We start from the raw sequence: 22,847 nt of genomic DNA, 5'->3' as shown, positions 1-22,847 counted from the left end.
CTCAGCAAGCCCTTAAATATGTTTAAATATATCTGATATAAGCTTGTGAATGTTCCTCACTGGGCTTGTTTGAAATAACTCGCTTATATAAAAATCAGCTGGTATATTAATCTTTTTCTAAGCTAAATGAGTAATTCTTAGCTTGGTGAGTCTATCCACAGAACGTCTTTGAAGTGGACATGTTAGTTCAGAATAAAAGCACCATTTAGTAGGATACTTATTGTGCTTCCAAATCAAAGTCATTAATACAGAACAAAATTAGTTTTGTTTGGCATGAACTGTTTATGCAGAGACCTGATCTAGAGCACCCATGACAAGCTTCAAGTTCCTTTTGTCATTCAAAGTTCCTGTTGTCCTCGGCAGGGACTGGGCTAAGTTTTGCAATTAACTTAAGTATTATGATTTTTTTTTACCATAATCAATGTCACACTTTGCTGATCTCTGGCCCACCGGGATCGACATGGCGCGCTGAAACACACCAAACACACTCCAGTTTGCCAAAGGGGGAGCATTGCTGAGAGCAAATGCTACTGTCCTGTATGCAAGCTCCCAATTTATTACCAAGGATTATATAATCTCAGTTTTGTTTTTACATTCTACTGACCTTCAGGTTTTGTCTGTTTTCCACTAAATGGTGTTTTGAACCTGCTGCTTCTCACGCTTGCAGTAGGGTTTTCTGCAGTGCTGCCTCACTTGTCCACAGTAATTCTCTAACCTGAAGGTCACTTTACATTTTTGCTAACCACCAATTCTTTATTTCCACAACACTTGTCATGGTGAGGGATACATCCAAATGTCTTCGCTGCCACCAGTGTTAATACATAAGGAATGAATATCAGTAGATTCAGAAGGGGCTTAGGGTGAGAGAGGTTATTAACAGGTGCTGTAGATGATCATAAGTCACTGTAGGTGGTTGAGAAGCCAGAGTCAATGTTTTAATATAGAGTGTAGCTGCATGTGCCTAAGCCCCCTCTAGTGGATGCTCTGCTTTGAGGCTAGGGCAGGGGGGCCGAGGTAGCTACCTGAGCTCCATAGCCAGACATGTCTGGGATGAGCCACACTGCTGCCAGCTACACGTGGAATCACAGAATGGTCAGAGCTGGAAGGGACCTTAAAGATCATCTAGTTCCAACCCCCCTGCCATGGGCAGGGACACCTCCCACTAGACCAGGTTGCTCAAAGCCTCATCCAGCCTGGCCTTGAACACCTCCAGGGATGGGTGTTCATGACTTAGCTCAGTTTATTTAGAAAAACTCAAGTTTAACCAAGGTTTATGTTAGTGAGATAGTGTAAATCTCTTGCACTCTCTCTGCATGCAATCTTTTCAGTTAAACCCATGGTACTTTTTAAAGAGTTAAATCACACCCTTCTATCAAGTTGATACAGTCTGGCTGAGCACTCGGGTTTTGAAGGAGCACACCTACATTCTAGACTCCAAGGAGTAGCAGGTCTCCTGCCAATCTCTTCCCGGGTGTCTGGCACATCCCCTTCACACAGAAAACACTTTAGAGGACCAGTACCAGGCCTCAGCCCAAAATCGTAGCCCAGCAGTAACTGCACAGGGAGCACGGAGAAGGTCACCAGGCAGCACAGCTGTACAAAAAACTTTACCAGGTATGTCATACTGGGGGCTCAGGACTGATGAGAGCTCTGCATGGGACAGCAGGCTTTGGTGCCAAGTGCTCGGTAGCCTGTGGCCAGAGCAACAGACAAGGCAGTAAAACGGCAACTTCTCCTTTGTCAACCAGTACCAGACTCCTGAAATAAGCAACAGAAGAGAATGAAAGGACTGGAAATAATGTACACCAGTGTATTTACTAGGGTAAATCCCAAACTCTGTTATAGCATCTTCTCCTTTACCAGATAACCCTGCCACTGCACTTTTTTTTGTTGAGTTTTGTTTTGTTTTGTTTTTTTAAAGTAGCCACTTTGAATAAAACAATGCTTGTTTTTAAGAAGTACAGTCTCAGGGGTTCTGTTCTTCAGAATGCAGTCCAGGCAGCGTGAATAAATTCAGTTTTTATGGTTTATTTCTGTATGCACTCACGGAATCACTAATCATTTTCCTTTGCCCTACAGCCATTCTGAGCGAGCTGCTGCAGAGGGAGAACCGGGTCCTTCACTTCTGGACCCTGAAGAAGCGGAGATTAGATCAGTGCCAACAATACGTTGTCTTTGAGCGCAGTGCCAAGCAGGTAGTGTAAAAACCCCACTTTGTCTTTCTGTCCTGGCAGTGTGTAAATATTTCTTATATCCATGTAATGCCTCTGTGTGGGGTTCCTGCTGGAATCTCAAGTTGTATTTAAAAACAACTTTTGAAAACATACAAAATGTAGATTTTTAAAGCCATTTAAGAAAATTTCAAAACCCAACAACAAAACTCAGTGTTTTTTCTAGGTCAGATTAATTTCTGTATTTTTTCATTTGTTTGAAAATAAATATAAGAGCAAACTTGTTTTATTGAGCGATTACTTGAATGAGAAAACTGCTTTCCCTGAAAACAGATTTATCTGTATATAAGTTCTACACTCCTTTTTCTCCTAGGAAACATACAGCATCTTTTGTATCCTCTCCCACCTGCTTTGATTATTGTTTTCTTTTTATGTGTTTCTAGAAAGTATTTTAGTGTACACACTATTAAGTCCCAATGGATTTCATATTCTTTATTTAAGAGATATTTTTTTTTTGTCAGAGGATTAATTCTTGAAATACAAAGACTGTTTGTTTTGTTTTTCCTTTGGTTGTTTTTGACATTCACAGGCCTTAGACTGGATCCAAGAAACAGGCGAATATTACCTCTCTACTCACAACTCCACAGGGGAATCAGCAGAAGAAACTCAGGAACTCCTAAAGGAATATGGGGAATTCAGAGTACCTGCCAAGGTAAACAGTGACTTTAGTCTAATTATGGCATTTGCCTTAGTCTATGTTTATGATCCTGTTTCAATGCCTTAAATCTCTGTGATAGTATTCTCTTGATTTTTTTTTATTTTCCTCCTGACATTTCTAGCCCAGAAGATAAATGTTTTTTGAGAACTGTGATCTTTAATTTTTAGCAAGACATGGGCACAAAAAGGAGGTTTTCTGTCCCTTGGTCTGTACTGGTTATGGAGCATTTTGTTCTGATCAGAAGATAAAGTTCATTTGCATGCGGAGTTCACAGCAACCTAATTAAGACAAACCCTAATTCCATCCTCAAACAATCATACACAAATGGTATAGAGTAACTAACTGATCTGAACACATCCAAGGTCATCTTGGATTCCCTGTTTGTTTCTTCTGTTATTGCAACCACAATTTGTTTCATTAATTCCAGCTGGGTTGGTCACAGATGATCATTTATCTCATTAGAAATAATCTGCTGATCCCAACAAAATACTTTAAATAAATGGGTTTGTAAACTCCGGGGTGAACATTTTTTAATACAAAGCTCCATTACCAAGAATTTATTAATTCATATGGAGCAGTTCTGAGAAATCTGGTGGGGTTTACAGAGGAATTGGTGACTGGATATGCTTCAGACAAATTAATTCAAACCATAGGTAATTCACAGACAGTGAATCCACAGGGGTATTAACAGTCACTGATAAGGATCCGAATTGCAAAGTTGGACTGCATCAAGGCGGTGGCTTTGGTATTATGTAGCTTCATTTCACTGTGTCCTGAAATTGATCTTCTGTAATCCTTAAATTCCTCATTAGGCTGTCCATGCTTGCATGGGTTTGATTCCCAGTCTTTTTGTTCTTCTTGTCTCCTTCCTTTTTCTTTAGCTTGCATCTTTGTGAGAATGGGAGATAACTGGCAGTGGATGGAAGTTAATTTAACCGGACAAGACCCATACAATAGTCCTTTAACAGTACTTCTTGCCTCTAACCACCAGTAATCAGTCTGCCTGAAACCCTATTCCAGTTTATAATTTAAATTTAATCAGAATAATTCCAATTAATCCTGAAGTTTCCAAACTACTTCTACTATTGACTTAGCCTAGGATTGAGTTTTATACCTTGTTGCTTATTTTCCTTTACTGGCTGTTCCTTACATTGACACATCTAGTCTTGCTCCCTGGGGCTCTAGTAAATCACCTTCCTACTGCTGACCTAGAATATTTTCACTGCCACCTGCAATCTGGTAAATGCATGTCACTCCCAGACTGATATTATTCCCCAATTAAGCTGCAACTAAAAGCCTTCCTGATCCCAATAACCTTCTGGCCAAACCAGTTGTTTGGAAAGCAAAAACCCCAGTAGCTTTTGGGAATGAAACACCCTTTAAATATGACAGGAAGTCAGATTTTTACTCCTCCTTACCTAACCTTGCTGAAGTACTCAATTAATTTGTTAAGATGGCCTCTGATTCATCTGTTAATTTATTTCACTGGTGAAATTGTTTTAATTTAATTTTGTATTTGAAATCTGCAAGATGTTTTCTGGTCTGACATGCATTTGTCCATTTGTGGCCAGATTGCTGATAATGTCAAGTACCCGACAGCATGTCTTGCTTCAGGCAGAGTGGAAAGTTCTCCCTATCTCTGAAAAGCAGCTTGCCAGTCCCTCTAGGGATACTAGTGATTCTCCTTTTGCTTTTGAGGATTAACATGTGTGTTACAGCTGGAGTCCAGCCTGTACAGTTGATATCTCAGTTTTTATAAGCATTTTGTACTTGAGTTGGCTCAAACACAGGGTCCAGGCACCTTCAGTTCCTGTGACAGATTTGGAATCTGAGCAAAAATTTATAACTAACTCTTTTGTGCCAGATTTACACAAAGTTCCTCAACATAGTGACTAAGGGGCAGTCAGAGCCCAAGTGGAATAGAAAAAACCTCTGGAAGGTTTGGGGGCTCAGTGTATGTTTTGGAGTTCAGGCATCTTTTCGTTTGTGATGCTCTAACTGGAACTAAAATACTGACAGGGGATTTTAGAGTAGACCAGGAATTTGGATTTAAATTCTGTTTCTTTCTGAAGCAGAGTAGTAGTGACTCAAACTCACTTCCTGGGGAGATATGTGGTGTATTAATGACCTGCCTGCACAGGTCTGCAGAACCACCTAGGTATAGATTCAGAGTAACTTGGTGTATTTTATGAGGTGTGATTTTGAAATCCTGTCTTCTACTCTGAGGCTCACCACAACAAGGTTTTGGTTATGGGAAGGAGGCATGTCTAACATCCAACGTGTCTTCCTTATATGTTTGTGTGTGTGGTTTCAAAAACTTGACTTTTTCTGTCTCCTGCAGCTTCATAAGTGTCCTTATAAAAATGTTATTCCTTTAAAGTTTTACTGGGCAAAGTTTAAAGCGTCTGATCCTGTATAAGATGAAGTACAGGCACTCTTTAATGATGTATAAAAAACTGTGAGCTGCTTGTGATTGCTGTGTGAATAAAAAGCAAATGAAATAATAATAATGCAACATAACCGAGGACCATATTTTGGGCAGCAAACAAAGGAGAAAGTGAAGCTCCTCATCCAGCTAGCTGACAGCTTTGTAGAAAAAGGACATATACACGCCACTGAAATTAGGAAGTGGGTCACCACCGTTGACAAACACTACCGTGACTTCTCTCTCAGGATGGGAAAGTACCGCTACTCCCTGGAAAAAGCCCTTGGAATCAATACAGAGGTACTGTAAGTCCATGTCCTTTATACCAAAGCTGAATGTCACAGGAGGAAGTGAAGGCTGTGGTATGAATGCTGCAGGTTATTGTGTGTCCGTGAGAAACACTTAAAACCTAGCCAAGTGCGTAACTCTTCCTGAAGAGAAAAAGGTTTTTTGTGGCAGATCAGTGATATGAGGAGGAGACAGGTGAAGATCAGAAAGACTTTCTAAGCAAAAGTTTGCATCATTCCCTAGGAGACCATACAGCTACTGGGAAGGAGCAGAAACACATTATTGTGATAAAAGTGTGTTAATTTAGCACAAGCCATATATCCTGCTCCCACACCGTTATTTTGAATCAAGCTCAGGCTTTGACTGTAAGTTTCCATTCTCTCATCCTTTAACTAACCAAAAAATTGATCCTCAGCCTCATCTCTGAGCTCTTTTAGGTGAAATAGGGCAACACAAGGGAAACAAAAATTAGAATCTCCTGCTCTTTCCTGGACAGAGTATTAAGTGGGAGTGCCAGAGGCAGAAACCTTTCAGTCAATCATCCTTTGAGATTAAGTATCAAAGAAAGAGGAATAAATTCCTGCACTTACACCCTCAAGATACTTTAAATGCAGTGTTCCTTTTAGGGTCTCTGGTTTGCACAGAGTTGCTAACCACAGTCTGTAAAGGTCTTTCCGTGGCAGAAGGCCATTGGAAATTGGGATTGTCTCTGCATAGTGCCCTGCTTTATCAGACTATTGATGAAGTCACATAGTAGGCAACTAATTTAGATGTCAAGGAGTAAGGTAAAATTCAGACATTTGTCATCAATACCTATTCCTAGATAGGAGTAACAGCGATGACTATAAAGAAATCTCATAGTTGGTGTTTTTTTAAGACTTCTTTCTCACCTTCTCACTGTAGTTCTAAATCTCTTTGAATTTTCTTCTTTCTGACATCAATATCTTTATTGTACTTTTGTCCCTTCTTTTCCATTTGATCTCATGAACATGCAGCATTTTGCACAACAGTAAGATTATAATGAATTTAAAATCTGTACTGTCACTTTTTTTTAGGATAACAAGGACCTAGAACTAGATATTATTCCAGCAAGTCTTTCAGACCGGGAGGTAAAGCTGCGAGATGCAAATCATGAAGTCAATGAAGAAAAAAGAAAGTCGGCCAGAAAGAAAGAGTATGTCCCCAGACACTCACAGTCTGCCATGACACATTATCTAAGGGTGATTCTATCATATTTGCATGACCAGAACTGACTGACAGTCCTATAACTCCTTCCAGCTGCAGAGCTATTGAGATAAGTCTATGGGTGTAGGGCAGAAGTGACTTGTAGGCCAGAGAATTTCAGAACGCACATGTTGAATTTCTTTTGGTTTTAGTCAGAAGTTACTTCTGGAAAGGGAAAGGAGAGAGTCAAGCACTTCGATTAGACCCTGATGTCATGGAGATACTCATTGTCATGTTCTTTCTGGTTGTATGTGAAAAGTAAAATGAATAGGAAAAAATTACATTTATATAATATAAAAATACTTATATTTCTAAGTATTATCTAAATTCCAGTGACATCCAGAGGAGTTAACTGGGTTTCAGTGACACAAGAGATCTCTTGAAGTTTAGCTTCAAATTTCAGTGGGTGTAGAACTGAGAGAACTTGAAATATTTCCTACTACAGGAATAGCTCTGGGTTGCAGCTATACACCTTAACAGAATTTTACACAGAAAAGATATTTAGAAAATAACCCTACAAGGGACTAGAGTATGAAGTGGTATTTCATTCCTGGAGCTGAAAGGTGTGAAGTGAGGCAGCTGAAGGTTGGGTTGGAAGTACACTGATTCATGAAGACAACAGAAGGATGTTTTGTGTTCTGTTCATTGTACAAATGCCTGTAATGCCCAAAACACCTGAAATGCTTGCTTTTTCCAGATTCATTATGGCTGAACTGCTTCAGACAGAAAAAGCTTATGTCAGGGACTTACATGAATGTTTAGAGGTAAGTTACAGCCTGAGAAGTCTCCAGTATTTTCAGGAAAGACTTGGTAACCTTTGCGGTGATGGTGTTCACTGTACTGCAAAGGCTGACTTTGACAAAAGTCTGTGTGAGGGTGCTGCTGTTGGTGGCTAGCCAAGAGCTGTGTCTTGCTGGTGGTGGGAGCTGGGTGGGCAGCAGAGGGAGCTTGTCTCCCACCGTGTTCTGTGCTCCCCACGTGTGGCTGTAAATATATGCACCTCCTGGGACACCTGAGTGTGCGTTTATTTACAAAGCTGCACTCACCCCTGCAGAGTGAGTGCAATGTCCTGGGACTCAATAAAAAACAATATATTTGCATGCTGACCTGAAATTTGTTGGTTTCTAGTCTTTTTTTTTTTTTTTTTTTTTTTTTTTGAGTCATGGAGCATTTTCTTAAGAATTCAAATCTATTCCTTTGGATCATCTCATGCTAGAGAAAGAGCTGGATTTGCACTGTCAAGTACTTTGCCTAGCTCTAAAGCAGGGTGTTCCTGAAGGGGACTGTGATATTCAGGGCAAAAAGCAGAGTGTATTTCAGTGAAATCCATCAGCTTTCACATTCCTGCAGTTTGAAAGATATTTTTATGTATCTAATGCTACTGAAGTGGCAAATCCAGTTCATCTTTCAACTGTTTCTGCCTGCAAGTTTTTGGACACCATCAGTTGGACAGCAAAGACAGGTGGTGTTGGCATGTTTCTGCTTTTTCCTCAGACAACTTCTAAGTGTCAGCACTTTGAATTTCTCTGGAGAGCTTTCTGTGACACTGGAACATATTTTTTTTAAAAAAACTTGTTTGTTTAATCTCAAAGTACATAGTTCCCTTGTCAGCCTGTGCCTTTGGCAATGAAAGAGGGAGATCTATTCTTTTTTCACTGTATTTATTCACAAAGCTAAGGATTGCTGGTGTCTTCCAGACTTACCTTTGGGAAATGACGAGTGGAGTGGAAGAAATACCCGCTGGGATCCTTAATAAAGAACACGTCATCTTTGGCAATATTCAGGAGATATATGACTTTCATAACAAGTAGGTTTTCCTCGCAGTTCTGTTAACGTTTACTGACTAAGTAAACCAAAGGCATGTTGTATACCTATTAATCTATGTGGTGTCTGCAGCAAACGCCTACAGTACAATGCACACAGGAGTGTAAAGTAACTGATACAGCTTTGCAACAGAGTGTTTGATTTCTTGTTTTGTTTCTTTTACAAAAATGAATTGCATCTTGATTTAAACTTTGCCTTTGGCTGATTAACAATGTTAAAGTTAGATTATACCAATGCTTTGGAGTCCTGTACATGCTTTCCATCTCACAGCACTGGATCTAGTCTGGAAGCTTGCCTGCCAAAAAACATGAATCTCTTGGAAAACAATTGGGGGGGAAAAATGGAATAGTTGACATGAGCTGGGTCAATAGGTAGCTTTCCTACTACTTCTTGGAGACTTTCTGTATTTAATCTGTAACTAACAGTACTTGCTTTTATCAAGGTGAGTGTGTATCAGATCAGCTTGGAGGGCATTGTTTCCCTGCTGCAATGTGAATGCAATAGCAGTTATAAACTTAACGTTTAGGGGTGCTGAATCCCACAAGTTCAGTCTGAGTTTCAAAGTCTGTCTTCAAGTTACACATCAAAACCAAAATGGTTTGAAAAACAAATGAGAAGACTGTTCCCTGTTGAAGTTCTGGGAGACTTTCAGTGCTTCACACAGATAAATGCATCGTCACATACACATAAATATGGTCCAGCAGAGGCTGCCATATGCATGCTTTTGTGCAATCAGCTTCCGAGTATATCAGGATAGGAGGTTCAAACTACATATTACATAATCCTTTTCCTACTAAAACTTCTAGCAATGCTAAAATAAATTGTCCCACCCCCCCTGCCTCCACCAGCATCCTCCACAATCTTCTCCTTTGGCTGGTGATGTTAAGGCATCCCCCAGGGGCCGGGGGAACAGCATGTTCCATTGCTTCTCCTGTATCTTCTGTTTCACATTCCTCTTTCCACCCAGGCATTGTACAGGGCTCTGTCTGCAAACAGAGATGTCACTCATGGTACAAGGTGTTGGGAGAGAGTTGATTATGAAATCTATATTTTGGGAGTTTACTACTTACCTATGAAGTGTCAAACTTGTCCAAATTGTTGTCTTTTGTCCGGTGTGCTGAGTTTGGTGATGGAAAGCTGGCAGCTCTGGTCTTGTCTTTTTGTTCTTCTTCTGAACCACTGCACAAGATCTTTTTGAAGATTCATGATCTAGTTCTTGAATATTACTTTGCAGTTCTGAATACACTGTCCCCCTACTAGAGGTTGCTACCTTTTCCTTTCTAGTGGAGTCAGACATGACTGTGCTCAAAAACCAAAGCATACCTTGGCAAGGACACACTTTTTCCACTGGCAGGACACTCGATTAGCCTCATAATCAAGACACAAGTATTGATCATTAGCACTGATTAACTCACTGGTCATTCTGCATCTCCTGAGTATTTGACTGTAACTGATTATATTGGTGTCTTCTTTTTTTCAGCATTTTTCTAAAAGAACTAGAGAAATACGAACAACTGCCTGAGGATGTGGGCCACTGCTTTGTCACCTGGGTAATGAGGCTTCTTTTAATTATTTATTCAAATTAATTCCTCCAGCATAGACGGAAGCAAGCTGGGAACTGGTGCAAGGGTTATGTCCTTAGTGATAAGTGGGGTAAGGATCTAATCTGGAACAACGACTGGTTTGTCCTTCACCTTTACTGGGGTGAAAGGTTCCCTCCCTTAGGTCCTCCTGAGAAGTGGTGTGAAGGCTTTCCAGAGCCTCTCTCATTGGCCTGCACTGACCAGCACAGCTTTTACCTCTGCTGGTTCCTGTTTAACAGGACTTCGTTAAATCAAACCTGTATCTAGGGGTGACATTAATTTATTTGTGAAGAAACCCTGGGAGGACAGACATTTAAAATCTTAATATATCTTCCTTAGAGAATTCTAGTCATGCCATGAGACTTCTACAAAGATGTGAACAACATATTTTAACAACATTTTTCTTCAGAAATTAGTGTCAAATTGCTGAGCCACTGTGCTCTTATTCTATTACACAATGCCAGGATAATTTCCAACAGGACTTTGAAATCTTGATGCTAAGAGTCTTCATGGGCATAGGAGGCTCCAGGAACTGGCTACAGTAATTTATCAGTATGAAAGCTGTTCTCTTTTCAAAATATTTTCCAGGCAAATCAGCCATCTTCATGTTTTCTCTGATGGTTTTATTCATATTTCAAAGCTGGGAATTGGTATTTTAAAAGTCATTATGGAAAATTTTCACTTATCAAAAAAAATGAGCATGTTTGAATGATTTCAAATGGGCTTTTAATTTAAAAACCTGATACAAATGTTTATGAAATGGATTCAGAAATATTGTTTACAGAGAAGAGGTTACATAGTTGTGAAAGATGGGTACATTCACCTATCATTCTGTGCAAAATTTATGTGGTACTTTTAAGATACTACCATGTCATCTCAGCTATAATACATGTGCAGAGCTGTGTGTATGGTTACAGACATATATACAAAGCTGCAAGCCCAATTGCAGGGTCCTGCTACTTAGATACCTGATATAAAAAGTGCAATAGTAATAAAAGGAGGCCATCCTCCTCTTCTGTTTGCCTGCCTCTTCCTGAGACCAGAGTTCAGTAATGCAAAACTGTTCTAAGGCAGGAGTGCACAGATGCTTTTAATTTCCTTTTAAAAATAAATAAATTAGGAAATGAAATGCAAAACACTCCTAGCACAACATAAAGTTTGAGCCATTAAAGTCTGAACCAAGGTAGGAAAGGCAAGTTTGGGCCAGGCGTCACAAATCTGAGCCAGTCTCAAGTCAAGAATGTTGGCTCAAGCCTAAGCTAGGTGAGTCTCTTGCCCAGAGTTTCTACACTGGATTTATCCGCAAGTAGGTGATAGAGCCAACACTTCATGACTGGGTTTTGAGACCTGCAGACTTTTGGATACAATCAGTGTAACGCAATTAGACCTCTTAGAAATTATTTTATAGTTCGATTAAAGTTTTAGGCTTTCCTTCTGTGATATGTGTTAAAGAAAGCCCCCCCATAGCTGCTACCTGGTGGACCTCATTCCGCTCAGAACTGCTCAGGTAAGGTATGAACTGTCTGTAAGTCTTCTGTTCTTACTTTGCAGTTTTTGTGTTGCTTTGAGAGGTGGGCGTTTATCACTTGCATTTATCATAGTGAACCTTAATGAAAGACTGTGTGAGCGGAGAAATAGCTTATCTTGCTTTTCCCTTGATGTTTGTTTTCGCAGGCAGATAAATTTCAGATGTATGTCACCTACTGCAAAAACAAGCCTGACTCCAACCAGCTCATCCTGGAACATGCAGGGACTTTCTTTGATGTAAGCAGCCGTTGCCATTTTCCTTCAGCACTCATAGTGCAGCTGAAACACCTCCTCTTTCCATCTGAGCAACGGGCTCCTTTTTGTGCTTTGGCATTTGAGTTTTTCATTCCACTGCAGATATCACATGCTGTGAAAACTGATAGGCTGTGGTGCGATGTGTGATCTTCATCAGTGTGGCAAGTTGTTTTTAAGGGAGACACACATTCTTGTGGGAATCTTTGTGAATTTTTCAGACCCAACCCTTTCTAAAGATTTGGTTTAGATGTACTTTCTACTTCTGGTTTTAGTGGTAAAATGAAAAGCAGATCCCATTATATTTTATGACCTGAAATCCCTAAGTCCAGAACAAGATCCTGTTCTCCTGTTCCGCAAATTTTACTCACCCTATTAAACATTTGCTTCATCATGCTAGTAAGGGACTCCATTGACTGCGGTTAGACTATTTCCCTTACAACTGCTACACGGGGTGGTAAACACTGGCAGGCTCCAATCCCCGTTTTGTAGGCTGAGAAAGATCTTTAAAGTTTTTGAGTACTTTTAAACTAAGCTTTCCCTCTGATTTTTGGAACCTCATCTGTTTTGCCATGCTTGTCTGCTACCTTATAGCTTTAATTAGTTGCCTTTCTGAAAAAAATGCTGAGACCTATTTTCCAAAGCACTGAAAATTTTTTTACAAATGTAACCATTCAGCGGGATCCAAACTGTGATGTAGTTGGCAGCTGACAAGAATCAGCTCCTCTGGGTTTTTTATGTGCCAATGGTTACAGCATTTCAATTAAACTCGACACTGAAAGATCTCACATGAGCCAGAAGAAAAGTGATGAACACCTTTTTCTTTTGCCTTATTTTTTGCCTTGTTACCAAATGGTCTAAAATAGAGTTGAACTGAAGGGGATTTTCCGGGAGGTGGCGCTTGAGCCTGTTGAATGGTTTGTGCTGGTTTGTGATTCTGGTGGGTTTGAGCCGCCTTAGATGTCTATCGGAGTTGTTTGCACAGGTTAAAAGTGCTTCCCTTGATAAGCTTTTCCATTCCAGTTCTGTATATGGGATGTAAACCTGTCTGATGTTGCTTCATAGTGAATATTCACGTGTCAGCATCTGCTGTTTTGCAAGGGGAGACGTTTTCCTTCCACTGGTGGGAATTGTGCTGGGCTACCCAGTGATGCCTATGCAAAAAGAGAAAGCTGACTATCCCCCCAAAAATATCCTCTAGGAGTGACTCAATCTGAGTGACTAAGGTATTGCAAAGTACCTGTAGATCCTTCTTATCTTGATCTTGGACTGGCAGTGGTTCAGTGGCAGGAGAGGGGACACTCTGGACTGAGGAATTCAGAGGAAATGGCTGGATTTTTTTTCTTCCAGACAGAACCTGGAATTTCCCAAAACACCCTGATGATGAGAGTGAGTTACCTAGAATAACACCCCTTAGTAAGAAGCCTGCCTGAAGACCACAAGTTTGCAACCCCTCAAATTGCTATAATTCTATAAACTGTTGTAGAAAGCCACCTTTGAGATGAAAACAAGCAGTCCCAGTAATCTGTCTGAACCCTTCAAGTACATGGAAAATTTGCAGCTTCAGGACTCATTGCAAGGGTTAGCTAATGAGGAGAAGAAGCAAAGTGAGATAAGTGACATCTTGTTTGAAACTGTGAAGAGAATTGCTAGTGATGCTATTGTAGCTGGGATGATCTAGGGACGTAAGTGAAGCTGTATATGTAGAGAAAAGCAGTTTATTTTCTTAGGCCACTTGATACAGGTGGAAAATTTTGCACAAAACTCTCAATTGTGAAACTTGCCTATTTTATCCTATAGCATTATGCTAATATGGGGTAAAAATTACTGTCTTCCCTCCCTACAGATCATGCTTTGTTTATAAAATACAAAAGTTGTTGGTATGGTTATATTAGCTGGAAATTGCATAGGGAATGGAACTAATGTGCTTACTCTTTCATAATTGCAGTAGACTCATTAATTTGGTTATTTCACTTTTTGTATTTGTCTTGTTCATCATCTGAGAGTATTACTACATTACTTAAAACTGTGTTCTTCATTCATTCAAAGATAAGTGATGCTTACCACATTTAGCAATTTTTAATATTTGTAGTACTGTATACTTCAGACTAGCAAGATATTTTTGATTACCAACATGTGTTAGCCCTCAGCTTCAGCTGCTGGAAATCGGCATGTTATTGAGGTGATTGGGTTCATTTTAGTGTCTGTTTTTTAAGTAAGCTTTGGTCCTCAGGACAAAGAGTTTGGTTCAGTCACCTATATGCTTCTGCTATTTTGAATATTTTTTTTCCTTTAAATCCTGGAAAAGATAAACTGTTATATTCCAGAAGCCACGGGACACCTTCAGTTTGGATTACCAGCATTTACAGAGTGGAACATGGTAAAGCCCATTGACTTTGCAGAGCATTGTGTTTCTGCATTGATAAGATGGTCCTTGGACAGTTTCTCCGCTGAGCTGGAGTGTCCCTTAGGAAATTAGCAGAGATGCAAGCACAGTCTTAGTTTCTCCTTAGTAATACTTTTTTTTCTGAAATTGCTCACCAAAGATGTGTCATGCATTACAAAACCTAAATGAATCAGTGTAGTCATCGACCCGTTGGTCTGTACACTCAGGATGCAGTTTGTCCTCCTACTAAACAACCGTACACAAGTAGATGACTTATCTTAATCTGTGAATCTCTTTAGATGTTTGATACAAAACCTGGGCACTTTATCACTGCTTCGTGCTAAATTCAGCAATTCTTATGGTATGAAATTGTCTCTAAGTATTCCTGTCTCTATGTTGTTCATCCAAGGGCCTCTGAGGGTCCTGCGCTGCCCTGTGCAGAGGATGTTTTTGGTGTTTGTCTGGGATTCTGTTGTTGCAGAGCAAGGAACGCCAGAAAGGGAGCCATCTTGTTGGGAGCATGCCTTGCTATTTTGAGAGCTAAGGGGAAGGAGTAGCTCTGAATTCGTTACTTGGATCCTATAAAAACAAGTGTACTCTGGCAGCTCCAGGAAGTTCACAACCATGGCTGAGGTCTTGCTGGCTCCTGCAGTTACTGACTGAGTCCCAGCCACGTGCTGCAGACAATGTCCCTGTTTGGAGCCAGCCATGACTCAGCTTCATGCAAACTCCATTAACCACCACCCCCCACAGCCCCTTCCCTTTTTGGTCTTGTTCATGGCACCAGAGATACTTTTTTTTCTAAAACAATCTTGTCTAGTACAAAAAAAAAAAAAAAAATCTGTTGGCATATTGTGTGAAAAGTGGCTATTTTTCATCCCAGCATAAAGATAAACACTGGAGGTAAAAAAACCCCGTAACCTCCCTAGTTCTCCGCAGAAAATTAGACTGTATACAGAAAGAAAATCTCCATTCTTGGCAGTTCTTCCCCCTTCATCTTCTGTAACATCTTCCCTTTACAGCCTCAAATTTACCCTCTAATAGCTGGAGATAAGTCCCATTCCCCCTCCCCTCTGCTTCCTTAGGAACCAAGGATTTCCTGATGGCCAGGACCAAGGGGAGTCATGCCCAGGGCCCAGCAGAGATGGAATTCCAACCTGTTCTGTTTCAGCAGAGAATCTGCCCCTGTAGGGCATGAATTTGAAGTCTTTTAGATGGCTATGTGCATTAGGGTCCTGTAGAATTTTTCCTAATTCCCACTGGAACCAGTTGCAGACCTCACCAGGTGCCTGTCTGCAATGTCTCCAGAAGTTCACGAGCACATCACACTGATCAGCACAGACATTTTGGTTGAGATTCCTGTGACAGAAGTATTCAGTGCCGTGAAAGGTATCATAAGGGTATTTCTCCTGGTCCCCAGCTGCCACCTTGGAATAGCATAGGTCTGTCAGCACTGAGTCAAACCTGTTACTCCCATGTGGATATTTCAGCTCTCCCAGGGCTCTCAAATGGCACGAGATGCTTATGTTTAGACAGCTAAATTACACCCTACACATGCAATTTAATTTAATGGCACTCCATTTTAATTGAATGTTAAGACTGCGTTCAGCCTTTGTAGCTAGGAGAAACCAGTTGACATGACACCTAAGTCATATTTAAATTGAAGCCTGTGTAGTTTACTCAACATACGCTGAGCTTTACTTCCATAGGGCCCCTGCTGTTTAAGTGGCCTTAGGACTCTGCAGTTTATTGCCAGCCTCTCCGAAACCAGTTATTTGCATGTGAGCTTAAAGAGAGTGAAAAAACTAAACAAACAAATGCAGAGATCCAGAGCTGACATTAGTTATGAGTGGTTGTTTGGCCAGGGATTAATAGTTTTCGTGACTGACTGCTGTTTTTTATCTCTTCTAGGAAATTCAGCAAAGACACGGTCTGGCCAACTCTATCTCTTCTTATTTAATAAAGCCTGTCCAGAGGATCACAAAATATCAACTCCTACTGAAGGTACCTTAGTGAGCTGCCCAAATCAGCTCATGCAGAGCAGTTCACAGGTCTAGTGAGGTCACTTACTCTTAAAGGAGCTGCTTCATCACCTGCTCGTGACCTGTAAGCAGCTGTTGCTCCTACTTCCCAGGCCTGATCATGGCAACACAGTGTGAAATCAGGTTGGGTGTTTTAGAGAAAAATGCTCACAGGAAGGAAAAAAACAAACAGTAAAAAACTGATCACCTGTTTCAACTGTTGTTTGGGTTTTTTTATCCAAGTGGATTTAACCCTAAAAAGCGAGAACTGGGAAAGGGAAATTGAAGGGATGATAGAACTGTTTACTTTCCTTATTGCTAAGTTTGTGACATGTAATATTTTGATTAAAGGCTTCAATGACAGCAGTGATGATCTTTGGGAAATTTCACTGGCTCTTGACTGAGACTCTTTCACTGGCATTAGATTCTGTTGGGAAGCGAACACATTTGTGTTTGAAAAACAGGGAAAAGCTTCATTTACGAAGCAAAGGACTTTCAAATGAAACATGTACATTTCCCATAAAAACCCCAAACTTTTGTTGATTTGTTGTAAGTTGGTTACAGGTTTTTGCAGTGTCTTGTGAGCAAGTGAATTTTAGATCTACAGCCACTGTTCACTTCAAAACTAGTAAACCAGAGAAAAATAAATGTCTGAGGGATAAGGAAAGAGACAGATTCTGACTCTGAATAGCTAGACCAGATATGGTACTGGCACAGTCTCACTCAAGAGCACCTTGTTTTGTAGTCATTCCCATTTGATCCCCACTATCTGTGAGCATCCACAGTGGGTTTTTTCTTCTGTCACTCTTAGTGAAGCAGTTGGATGTACCAAGTAACACAATCGAATATAAAGCCAGCATGTTGGTCAGAGTTTGTTTATAGATGTTCTTCATTGCTTCTTAGGAACTGCTAACCTGCTGTGAGGAGGGCAAAGGGGAGCTCAAAGATGGTCTGGAAGTGATGCTCAGTGTCCCAAAGAAGGCCAACGACGCAATGCATGTCAGCATGCTGGAAGGTAGCAGATGGGCAGGTGGCCAGGGCAGGGGAGGGATCCACCAATAAATGAAGCCTTCTTGTAACTCATTTAGAAAGTTAGTACAGGTTGACTGTAGCAATACTGTTGCTAGATCATAATTTTCAGATATTTCCTAGCTCCTTTCTGATATTTCTCTAGAAGTCTTGGAAGACTAAAGCTGGTTAGGAAGTTTTGGGGTTTTATTTATTTATATCTTATATGTGTGTATATATGTATTTATGTGTATATATTTGTACATAAGTGTATGTGTGTATATATCTATATTTGGTTAAAACATTTTTGCTTAATGAAACAAAAAAAAACCCCTCCTGAAACAGTATCAGTTTAGCTGCTGGCAGACATAACTATTATTGGATGAAAACATTTCTAAATACCATGTCAGCATTTCAAAAGAAAAAGTTCCGGTTTTCTGAGTCAAAACAGCTTGTATTTCAAAATGTTAGTATAATTATCCCAAAGATTAAAAAAAAGAGAAGAAAAAGAAAAAAGTATTATTAAAAAGTACTTTAGAATTACAGGAGAAAATACTTTGCCCCAAAGTTAAGTCTTTTACTGGCTTTTTGATGTGTGGAGGTTTTTCTGAAATTTAAAAATTTTATTCTGGAAAGAGATGCTTTATTTTGTCTCAAATATTTTCTTGACCTGGGAAAATAATTTCCAGGCTGGTTTAAGTCAGAACCAGGAAACAAGAAGAGTACAGAAACAGACATGAAAAAGGAAATGGTGCCAGTAGCTAAGCAGCACATTAAGACCAGGTGATTGAAATTGCAGGGGGGCAAACTGACCCAGCATATGTAGAAACACTATAAAGAAGGTTTTGACTGCGGTGCCTGGTGAAAAGCAAGATTTCCCAAAATAACACCTGGATAATCTGGCTCCATGGGATTACTAGCACCACTCAATAATAAAGAAGCAGGGATGACTTTGTTGGGGTAGACAAGCACTTGGACAGTTGTCTTCTGAATAAAACATTATTCCTGAATATTTGGAGCATGGACAAGGGCTGCTTGCTTCTCTCTCAGGGCCATCAGACATGAGCAACAGCAGGCTGTGCTGGTGGAGGAGCAGTCCACAGCTCTGGAGAGAAGTGTGACCCACAAGCTGCTGAGACAGCAGCCACTGAGACAGCAGCTTGGAGGGCACCTTGCACTAGGGACACCCTTTTCCCTCAAGCCTCCCAGTTGTGTGGAGGGAGTCCTGTGATCCTCAGCCATGTGAAGGTTTTTGACATGCAGCTTGGAAGATAAGAAGCTTCTCCTGGAGAGCTTGTTTCAGACACCATAGCAGCTCACTCTTGTAGATGTAGCTCCCTCATGCCACTGCTGGGGACTCCCAGTCCCTTGAAGGTTGGGTTAGCATACTTGAAGGTATCGTGGTATGATGGTGCACTTCCAGACACCACATTACATTTCTCTGAATTTGCGTTGATGTGCATAAAATTCCTTGCATTGCAGTTCTGTGTACGGTAACTGCCACTGAAACCCTTACAATATTTATCTTTAAGTAATTACTACTACACTTAGCAGCAGTTTCATTTAGCACATATGATGTATTTGCCTCTGGTTAAATAATTCTTCCATTGCAGCGGGAAAAAAAATATTTTCACTGGGTCAATGGGTGCTCATTAATGTCAGAATATGCATTAAAAAGCAGAAAGGCTCTTTTATTTCAAGTTCTTACTGCTCTTGTGTTTCTGGGCATTACTGGTCCTGTAAATACAAGCCAATGTCTTTTGTGGTTTTAGGGTTTGATGAGAACCTGGATGTCCAGGGAGAGCTGATTCTTCAGGATTCCTTCCAAGTCTGGGATCCCAAGTCTCTCATTCGGAAAGGCCGTGAGAGGCATTTGTTTCTCTTTGAAATCTCTTTGGTGTTTAGCAAAGAGATCAAAGATTCTTCAGGACACACAAAATATGTTTACAAGAACAAGTTACTGGTAGGTGTGGCTGCAAAGGAAATATTCTGGGTGATGTGTTTCTTGTAGGTAGAAGTGGAGTTTGGGGGGTGGCTCACATGTTCCTCTGCTGGGTTGGGGGTACTTATGCCACCTGGAAGGGCTGGCTCTGGGCCCTGCAGGGCTCACCTAGAAGCTCACAGTGAGTCTGGAGACATTTAAGATAGTGAAATGTGAAGGGTGGGTGGGAAATTCAAGGAGGATCACTCAAGCCATTCACTTTCCTGCCATCCACTGCTGGTTTTCCATTTCTTTTATTTGTGTGTAGCAAAGCAGAGGCAAGACCTTACTCCCTTATCCATCCCTGCCTCCCCGCTTCTCCCTACAAGTGTAAAGTTTTCTGGATTCACGAGGCTTCACATATATATGAAATCTCTCATCATCTCTCCTCCACACTAGACCTCAGAACTGGGAGTGACCGAACACGTTGAAGGAGATCCCTGTAAATTTGCCTTGTGGTCTGGACGAACACCATCCTCAGACAATAAAACAGTGCTGAAAGTAAGTCTTTTCCGCTTGTTCTCTTTGCCTATAGAGCTGCTAGTTGAGGCCTTGGGAGGACTAAATGAAAGGTCAGTTTCTTCCCTCCTTGTATTTGCATGGCTTCCGTGTCTGTCAGCAGGGTCATGCCTGCATCAGGAGCAATTCAACTCTTAAGATCTGAGTATGAATCAAGACAGTGCAGCTGTGCAGCCTTGCTGAAATTGCATCTGCTTTTGCAACCTGGGTTGAGCAGCTGCACATGGGGTGCATCTCAGGGTGTTTGGCTGGGGGGTGTAATTCTCTTAGTCATTTTCCATTGGGTTTATCGACAATCAGCCTATTCCTCAAACCTCCAGAGCTGACAGCTATTTCCATCAAGTGAGTTTCTAACAAAGAATTCATGTTATAGTTATTTTGTCTGAGGAAATCCCAGCTGTGCACTGATAACCTATTTCCCCTCCACAGAGTGTGCTGTATTGCTAGCGTTAAACATATTTATCCAGAGCTTAGCTGCTTTGCTGTTGCTTGCCAAGTACGTCTGGTAAAAATACCTTCAGTTCTCCTGGGGTTACCAGGTACTCCAGCAGCTAAAACAATACAGCAGAGAGGAGAAACAGTTAATCATGCATTTTCATCAGCCAGCCACTATTCTTCTGCATGCTGGGAATACGATAAAGTCTCTGTCTTTCTGCCTTGTGGAACGTTAGGCATCCAGTATTGAAACAAAACAGGAATGGATCAAAAATATCCGAGAAGTCATTCAAGAAAGAATTATCCATCTGAAAGGAGCTCTGAAAGAGCCAATTCAGCTCCCCAAGACACCAGCAAAGCAGCGAAACAACAGTAGAAGGTAATCCCAGTAACTCCATACAATGTGAAATCACTAGTGTTTTCTCAACCAACAGCAGTGTAGTGTCTGTGGAATTTTTACTGGATTCACTTACTTTTTCTTACTGTAGTCAAAAGCGATTTTAGTCATCTTTGGTTTTTACATGTTGTCTTGGCAAAAGTAGCTAGAAAGCTTTTCTATTATATACATACAGAGGCCTTTTATTTTAGTGCTCCAAAGTAGTGGAGAGAAATTAGCAGTAAAGATTTTTCAGAGTCCAAGGTTATGTTTCTTTCCCAAAGTAGAATTTACTTTCTCACATTTGAGTATTAGCTAATTTTTTTTTTCGCTGTTTGGCATTTTGAATTGTTCGATAATGAAAATCACAGCTGGTCATGATGATATATTACTAGTGGAGAATTTGTGTTTCATCATCAAATACAAACTCATTCCAGCCTGTGAAGTAATATTTTTTTTGGGGGGGGCAACTTCTTTGAATCCTGGATTAAGTAGAAATTATAGATAATAAATTTTTAATTTGCTGTCATGCTGGCACTCCCAAAAGTCACCTGTAATTTGAGCATCTTCGTTTTTTTCATTAAGTTTTATCACTCTCTTACTTCAGGCTGTATTATAGAGGCATCCAAATCATGAGTGGCAAGGTCACCCAAGAGATCTGTAGCAAGGCAGAGATCCAGACATTTCTTCCCGGGGACATGCACCAATACAAAAATTTTCTAATACAGAATGAGGATCTTAATTTTTTTTCCTTGATTATGTATTTTGTATTATTTAAATGTTTATTTTGAAAGACCCATAAAAATGTAGGAGAACTATATCTATATAGCAGAAGGGAAGAAAATACATTCTGTTAGCAGACTCATAGAGGTAGACTTGTAGAACTGTACACTGTCTTTATTTGTGTTTGTTTAGATATCATTTTTATGGCCTAGTATTAAATTCCTGAAACTGTGGTTCCTGTGAGACAAGACTGTGTGACTTCTTTCAGTGTCACTTGTAGTCTGGGATGAATGGTTTTGGTTAAGGCAGAAATCAAACTGAAGGAAAATTTCTGCCCAACACCCTCATTACCGAGCTATTTCTGAACGCCAGAGTCTTCCATGCTGTAAATATGCAGGCAACTGCCATCCTGTTTCCAGCACCAAATGTTGCGATTATGTGCTAATCCCAACCCTATGGCTGAGGGTGACATCATTTCAAATTGCAAGCTACATAACAACATCAGTGAGGTAATTTTAGCACTAAACCAGCTCTGGCACACTGACTTGGCACTTCTCAAATCCACCTATAAAGTTGTGCACATTCCAAGGCGATGTGTTAAGTGAGCGTTGTTTCCCTGTTATGACTTTTGCAGAGAGGGAGTAGATGATGCAGATAGCCAAGGAGATGGCAGCAGTCAACCCGACACCATTTCCATTGCATCCAGGACATCACAGAACACAGTGGACAGCGATAAGGTAGGACTGAAATGTAAGAATACACTGCAGTTAATTGTCCCCAGAAAAATGTAACTGAAGAACAGAATACAAGGCATAATAAAGAAACCTGTCATCTACTGAGTGTGCTGGAACTTGTATTCCCCTATGCTAGGCTATTAAAATCCAGTCTGTTTCTAGCTGCTCATCAGTATTGCTGTTTTACATGGTAACACCTCTGTTGCTGCAGCGCCTTTGTAGTTAATGCACAGAGGTTGGATTGGCTCTGAAGAAACACAGCCCAGAGCAACTTTTTCTTCCCTAGTAGAATGTGCTCTGGGGAAGCCAGCTTCTGAATCAGCAAGCAGTTGATTATGTTCCATATTTGCCCTCAGAGCTAACATCACTAGTTTCTTGGAGGGAATACAGGTGCTTACACACCAATTAATACAGCAAAATTGGGATCCTGGCTGGTATCTTGAGAGCCTGGGAGACCTACCCTTTCCAGAGACTGTGATTCTGGACCCCTCTCCTCATGGACATATGGTGGAGCATATGGATGACCCCAAGACACACTAGATTCTGTTGGAATGCTGCACACTGTTGGCACGTATGTACTCGTCGTTTTGTGTATCAGATGCTCTGAGTCCAGATTCCCAGCTCCTCTAGCATGCCTGACTTGAATTTGTCA

At 40.6% G+C, this 22,847-nt stretch overlaps 1 protein-coding gene across 1 annotated transcript; it reads left to right on the top strand.

The window, feature by feature from the left end:
• Nucleotides 1-2,079: 2,079 nt before the first annotated feature.
• On the top strand, nt 2,080-22,198 carry LOC104462130 (kalirin-like; the record flags this gene model as incomplete). Its single annotated transcript, XM_010073968.1, has 14 exons — nt 2,080-2,195; nt 2,761-2,883; nt 5,432-5,614; nt 6,658-6,776; nt 7,524-7,590; nt 8,524-8,633; nt 10,131-10,200; nt 11,908-11,997; nt 16,310-16,402; nt 17,323-17,434; nt 19,200-19,390; nt 19,808-19,909; nt 20,599-20,741; nt 22,096-22,198. Coding segments are annotated over 14 exons (1,622 nt in total), but the record flags the coding sequence as incomplete, so codon positions are not given.
• Between the last annotated feature and the right edge of the window lie 649 nt (nt 22,199-22,847).

Source organism: Pterocles gutturalis, unplaced genomic scaffold, assembly GCF_000699245.1.
Source record: "Pterocles gutturalis isolate BGI_N339 unplaced genomic scaffold, ASM69924v1 scaffold962, whole genome shotgun sequence".
In the NCBI taxonomy this organism is placed as follows: domain Eukaryota; kingdom Metazoa; phylum Chordata; class Aves; order Pterocliformes; family Pteroclidae; genus Pterocles; species Pterocles gutturalis.
The sequence above is the reverse complement of the archived record's forward strand: the minus strand, read 5'-3'. Positions and strand labels throughout refer to the sequence as shown.